General features: G+C 35.5%; 1 protein-coding gene across 1 annotated transcript; it reads left to right on the forward strand.

Annotated features, from left to right (window-relative positions):
• Positions 1-2618: 2618 nt before the first annotated feature.
• LOC121330322 (thyroid transcription factor 1-like) lies at positions 2619-5639 on the forward strand. The gene is made up of 2 exons (XM_041276761.1): positions 2619-3153; positions 4370-5639. The coding sequence occupies exons 1-2, from the start codon at positions 2775-2777 to the stop codon at positions 5023-5025; spliced, it is 1035 nt and encodes a 344-aa protein (XP_041132695.1). The 5' UTR covers positions 2619-2774; the 3' UTR covers positions 5026-5639.
• Positions 5640-5847: the final 208 nt, after the last annotated feature.

A 5847-nucleotide genomic window follows, 5' to 3' on the forward strand; every position in this document is an offset into this window, starting at 1 on the left:
ACCCCAGTATTAGAAAATAAGTCAAAAAAAGAGGTTATATCTTTATAAGTAGAAAAAAAATGCATTTTAATATATCATTCCTGATGTGATTAACAGATTGTCACTGAAAATTTGACTTCCTTAAATAAAACATTGATTTAACATTAATGAAAGTATGCTGTAAAATTAAACATAATTCTTATTCAACAAATTGTCTACACATTATTTTGTTTGTTATAGAATATACATTAGATAGACATGAGAACACTAGTGTAATAAACAATAGTGAAAAGTACATACATACTAAAATGTTTACAGAAGGTTACATAGGAGTTATGTATAGGTTTCAAGTGTATTCGTTCAGACAAAATATGCACGTTAAAGTAGCCCAGTGTGTTTTATTTGAACCTCACGTTAGGTAGTTAGAGAACAAGCAATGTTGGTAAAAGGCTAATGCAACTTCTGTGCTGTCATGTATTGTACATCAGTGGGGTTTTAAGTACTCTTTCTGGACACACTTTCTTTCTTTCTTTCTTTCTTGCTTGCTTTTGCATTTCTGAAGTGGTGCGCACAAGTGTATACTGCCTGTTCTACTACAAACTTTCATATGTGATATTAGTGCATCGAATTGTTTAACAAAGGACACTTCAAACTATCAGATTTGTTGAACTTGTTGAAAATAATGTAGACCCTGTGGATATTATTATTATTATTATTATTATTATTATTATTATTATTATTATTATTATTATTATTATTATGCGTTTGTTGTGGTCATATTGTAGTGTCCTTAATGGCTAGGTAAGTTTCAAGTTTAATGTCTTATCGTACAAAAGATTACTGTCTTAACCTTACTTTCTGTCACTGAAAACAACTGTTGTAATGTACTCTTATTTAGTAAAGTTTCTATCAGGATTGGCACCATTTGACTAATAATGTCCCCCATTTTTCCATATCTATAGTGTTCTCAAACAGAATGTGTGCTGTCAGAAGCTATCCAGTCCTCTTCATGAACAACATAAAGGAGCAAGCATTCTGCAAACACAAGCAAACCAGAGCTCCTCCATTCTAAGAACAAGATTTTAATGGCCATGCATTGTGCTTTATCCCTCCTAGTATCTTTAAAGCGCTTTGCCACCTGCGACCCAGGACGAGGTTACTCAGAAAATGAAGAAAATACCAAGCGCACTATAAGAGCCCACGTATTATAAACTGCTGGCCTTTTCAGTATATTGTGTGTATGTATTCAGACTATATAAAAAAGAATGAGATACGTACAAGTTTACAAATGTAATATAAAATCTAAACACATGTCTACATGTGTCCGTTATTAATTTGTGGAAAGCATTTGGAGAGTTTGCGAAATTCACAAACAATTCACAAAATCAAAGTGTAAAAAATTAACACACACACACACACACACACACACACACACACACACACACACACACACATATATATATATATATATATATATATATATATATATATATATATATATATATATATATATATATATATATATATATCGCATATTTGTTTGTTAAGATTTATATTTATGCAGCCATGTTTATTCCATTTTACAAAATCAACAGGAAGACAAAAGAAAGCATCTGTAGATTATAAAGCTAAGACACAAAACACAACAACAGCCTGCTATGACAATGTGCAAACTGTAACACGAACGAGCAGCTCCCAGGAAGAGAAACTCTAACCATAACGGTTGAATAGAACGAAGAACCTTTGAAAAAACCTGCAATTTCCGTGGCAAAGCTCACCTCTTTCAGAGTGCTAGTAAAGTACAATCAGGGCAGAGTGTTGTACTTGAAGGATGTTAACTCGCATACGGGAACCTTCTTTCTCCTGGACAGGGTGAAATGTCCTAATATCAAGCAAAGTCACAATGCGTTCGGTCATTTACTCAACCACTTTACCATTTTCCCCGTGTAGCAAGAGCACTTTTGCATTTTTAAGTACGATCAAGTATAATGCAAATACAATTTACAAGTGGAATCACTGGGTCGCTCTAGGTGTATTAAAAGTGAGAGGTTCAACTGCACTTTTCAAATCGTTTTTGATATGAAACCTTGAAAACCTCGATTTCGCTGTATTTAACGTGTATTTACATAGTGAATGGACGGACTGGTGGACAGTTATAAGCAGACAGGTCATCAGTAGGCTTATTATTATTATTATTATTATTATTATTATTATTATTATTATTATTATTATTATTATTATTATTATTATTATTATTTAATTCCATTTACAGGCATGTACCCAAATAGATCATAATAGTGAGCAACTTTAAGCCCACCGGTCATACATATTTTGTAACAAACACACATTTTATTGCATAAGCATTTAAGGTGATGACCAGGGTCTTCACATTTATTCCTGGATTGGGCGACTTTTGTAAAAGGTTACACCACTTTTAGCCACATCTTGTAGATTTACAGAAGGAATTGAAGACTCTGACATGCAAATAAACTTAAAGGTGTTTACCTTGTCATCGGTACGTAAGCTAATTATCGTGGAGAGGCTCTATTGTCTTGTTGCCCTGGTACCCTATGCCCCGCCTCTGGTGGCAGCCTTAAACCTGGCGCCTGGCTAAAACAAACGAAAGGCAGCCCTGAGTCTCCACTCAATCCAATTAAGGCGGACTTCAGGCACTCTCTTACGTGTTCACCCAACAAGATCGACGCTGAGACAACACTACCAGAGCTTTTGCAAGACCTTTTTTTTTTTTTTTTTTTGCCTCGCCTTCTACATTTTCCCTCTCCAGGCACAAAACAATGTCGATGAGCCCCAAGCATACGACTCCTTTCTCAGTTTCTGATATCTTGAGTCCCCTAGAGGAGAGTTACAAGAAAGTGAGCATGGAGGGCAACAACTTGGGGGCTCCCCTGTCAGTTTACCGGCAGTCTCACGTCTCTCAGGCATCCATGCAGCAACAGCACCATATGGGGCATAACGGGACGGTGCCCGCCACCTACCACATGGCAGCGGCGGGTGTACCTCAGCTTTCTCATTCATCCATGGGGGGTTACTGTAACGGTAACCTGGGTACTTTGGGCAACATGAGCGAGCTTCCGCCATACCAGGAAACAATGAGAAACAGTGCATCAGCCACAGGATGGTATGGAGCCAATCCCGATCCGCGCTTTTCTTCAAGTAAGTATGCAAACTTGAAAAAAAGCAGTTTTGCTAATAATTATGAGCATATTGAGGTGTGGGGATAGCCAAAAACTATATACTATATATATATATGTATGAGAATATATATATATGAGTGCACATATTTCATTTATATTATGCAGTGAATTGAGATGTATTATAAATCAAATATGCAACTGCAATATAGTTAAATATATGAAATATGTACATATGAATTGATATCTGTATACAATTCAAAGCCACGGGTTTCTTAAATCGAAAAAGATCTGTTCTATTTGGGTTTAATCACGTTTATGCCATTTCTGTTTAAATGTATTGTGAATAATATTTATTATATGTGTAATACGTGGTTCAGATTAGTTCGTATCGTTATGTTGATCAGAACGCGCCTAAATAGCAATCCATGCAATTATATCTGTTGGACATTAGAATGCTCTTATATTATTTGTTTTATCAAACAAAATATGTCCCTTTGAATACCCAATTATTGTATTTTATTGATTGTATTTGAACATATATAATACAAAATAACTATAACATATAATAATTAATTATTACAATTGAAAAGTAGAAATGTTTTTTTTTTAGTAAAATATTCAGTTTTTGTATAAATGCAGAGTAGATATAAAACAGTTCATTCAGAGCAAATTAAAGCTACAGTAAGGCAAGCGTGAGGTTATTTTAGAAAGCAATGATATTTACAACGAACCTGATATGGCGTTAATTCTTCTCATTTTAAAAGAGTTAATAATACTATTTAACTATAATATGTTGGGTGTCAAATCAATTATCATGTTCTTCAGAACTGAACCAAGCTTTGCATATTAAATTATAAATACTAAACTTACAGGCAGACCTATTGCCGTAGGTTTAAGGGAAAATAATATTAGTTTTATTTGTCGTATTTACAGAGGAGGCTGTTGGTATTTTACGTCATAAATTAGCCATATTTTCGGTATTTTATATGAATCGGACTCTAGTCTTCATTTTTTATTTTATATGCGTGGCGTCTGATGAAGCAAGTAGTGTCTTTTTTTTCACCAGGCATTATTATTTATTCACATTGACAAAGACAGAAACATTGCTTTGTTTACTTTTACAATGATGTGTTTCAAATTGTGAATGAAGTGACTATTTATTTATTTATGTATTTATTTATTTATGTATTTATTTATTCGCTTAATTAAAAAAACAAAGTGTTTTCACTCTGCAGTTTCCCGCTTCATGGGCCCATCCTCTGGAATGAACATGAGCGGTATGGGAAGCCTGGGCTCTTTGGCAGACGTTGGCAAAGGCATGGGACCTCTGCAGAGCACTCCAAGGAGAAAGCGCAGGGTGCTTTTCTCGCAAGCCCAAGTTTACGAGCTAGAAAGACGATTCAAGCAACAGAAATACCTCTCGGCACCGGAAAGAGAACATTTGGCCAGCATGATCCACCTCACTCCAACTCAGGTCAAAATTTGGTTCCAGAACCATCGGTACAAGATGAAACGCCAAGCCAAAGACAAGGTGACCCAACAGCAAATGCAACAGGACGCCAGCTCTTGCCAACAACAGCAGCAGTCTCCAAGAAGAGTGGCCGTACCAGTTTTAGTGAAGGATGGCAAGCCATGCCAAGGAGGCACACATACGCCAACAACGGGCGCCCAGAACCACCACCACCAGCAAACAACTAGCGCCACGAATAATTCAGGAATTGGGCAACATCAGCAGACAGGGAGCGCATGCCATTCACCAGATTTAGGCCACTCCTCTAGCCCTCTCTCCCTTCACAGCCAGGTCTCCAGTTTGTCTCACCTAAACTCTTCTGGTTCTGATTATGGCACCGCCATGCAGTGCTCTGCCTTATTATATGGTAGGACCTGGTGACAATGTAATATAACTAAGACGTGTATATGATAACGGACAGAGTCATCTCTGCATTTCCTAAGTATATGGTTTACTTTGGGATGGGTTTGCAGGCTACTCTTCGTCTACAAAAAGTGATGAATGTTCAATCTGTAAGTGGAGTTTGGAAGGATTTATTTTACAGTGAATGTGAATAATATCCCTGATTCGAAATAAACTCTTATACAAGAGACATGTATCTGTAAAAGTTGACACGTAAATATCCGATACCGAGGAAACTGGAAGAAGAAGTCGTAACAGTGTTAATGCAAAGGAAGATTTGTGGGCATACAAAGACATTTGTAGGGTAAATTAACTTGGCTTAACTTTTTAATAGATTTTAATGTAAAACGTAGCTGTATATTCCTGTAAAAGGTTTGCATTGGATACATAGTTTTTAGCAAGCTGTATATTATGTTTTTTTTTTTTTTTTTTTTTAATGGACATTTGAAGGCTGTCTGTACCACAATTAAGTTTATTTGTTATTTGACCGCGTATTTTTTCCTCCTCTTGTAACTTATATAGAGATTTGGCTTGAATATAGTCATACCAAGCTTCTAATAAATTATGAAAATAATATTCAGATTCATGTATTGCATTTGGTCGTATAGTAGGGTAAATATCAAGCTTTTCATATGTGCATTCTAATAGAAATATTCTGTTGACATGCTATCTGTTGCTATTTAAAATAAGAAGATTTTGAAATAATAAAATGTAATTTACAGTAAATAAGACACCAAGAACATAATCCATACTTTATTGCGTAAGAGTGTACACTTTTCAATTTTGTTAATGTGTTGCTTT

This window comes from Polyodon spathula, chromosome 17, assembly GCF_017654505.1.
Source record: "Polyodon spathula isolate WHYD16114869_AA chromosome 17, ASM1765450v1, whole genome shotgun sequence".
Classification (NCBI taxonomy): Eukaryota; Metazoa; Chordata; class Actinopteri; order Acipenseriformes; family Polyodontidae; genus Polyodon; species Polyodon spathula.

Excerpts from the sequence above, each read along its gene's own strand:
- LOC121330322 (XM_041276761.1), top strand. The coding sequence starts at position 2,775 with ATGTCGATGAGCCCCAAGCATACGACTCCTTTCTCAGTTTCTGATATC. Across the intron at positions 3,154-4,369 it reads CGATCCGCGCTTTTCTTCAA|TTTCCCGCTTCATGGGCCCA; the intron begins GTAAGTATGCAA and ends TTCACTCTGCAG.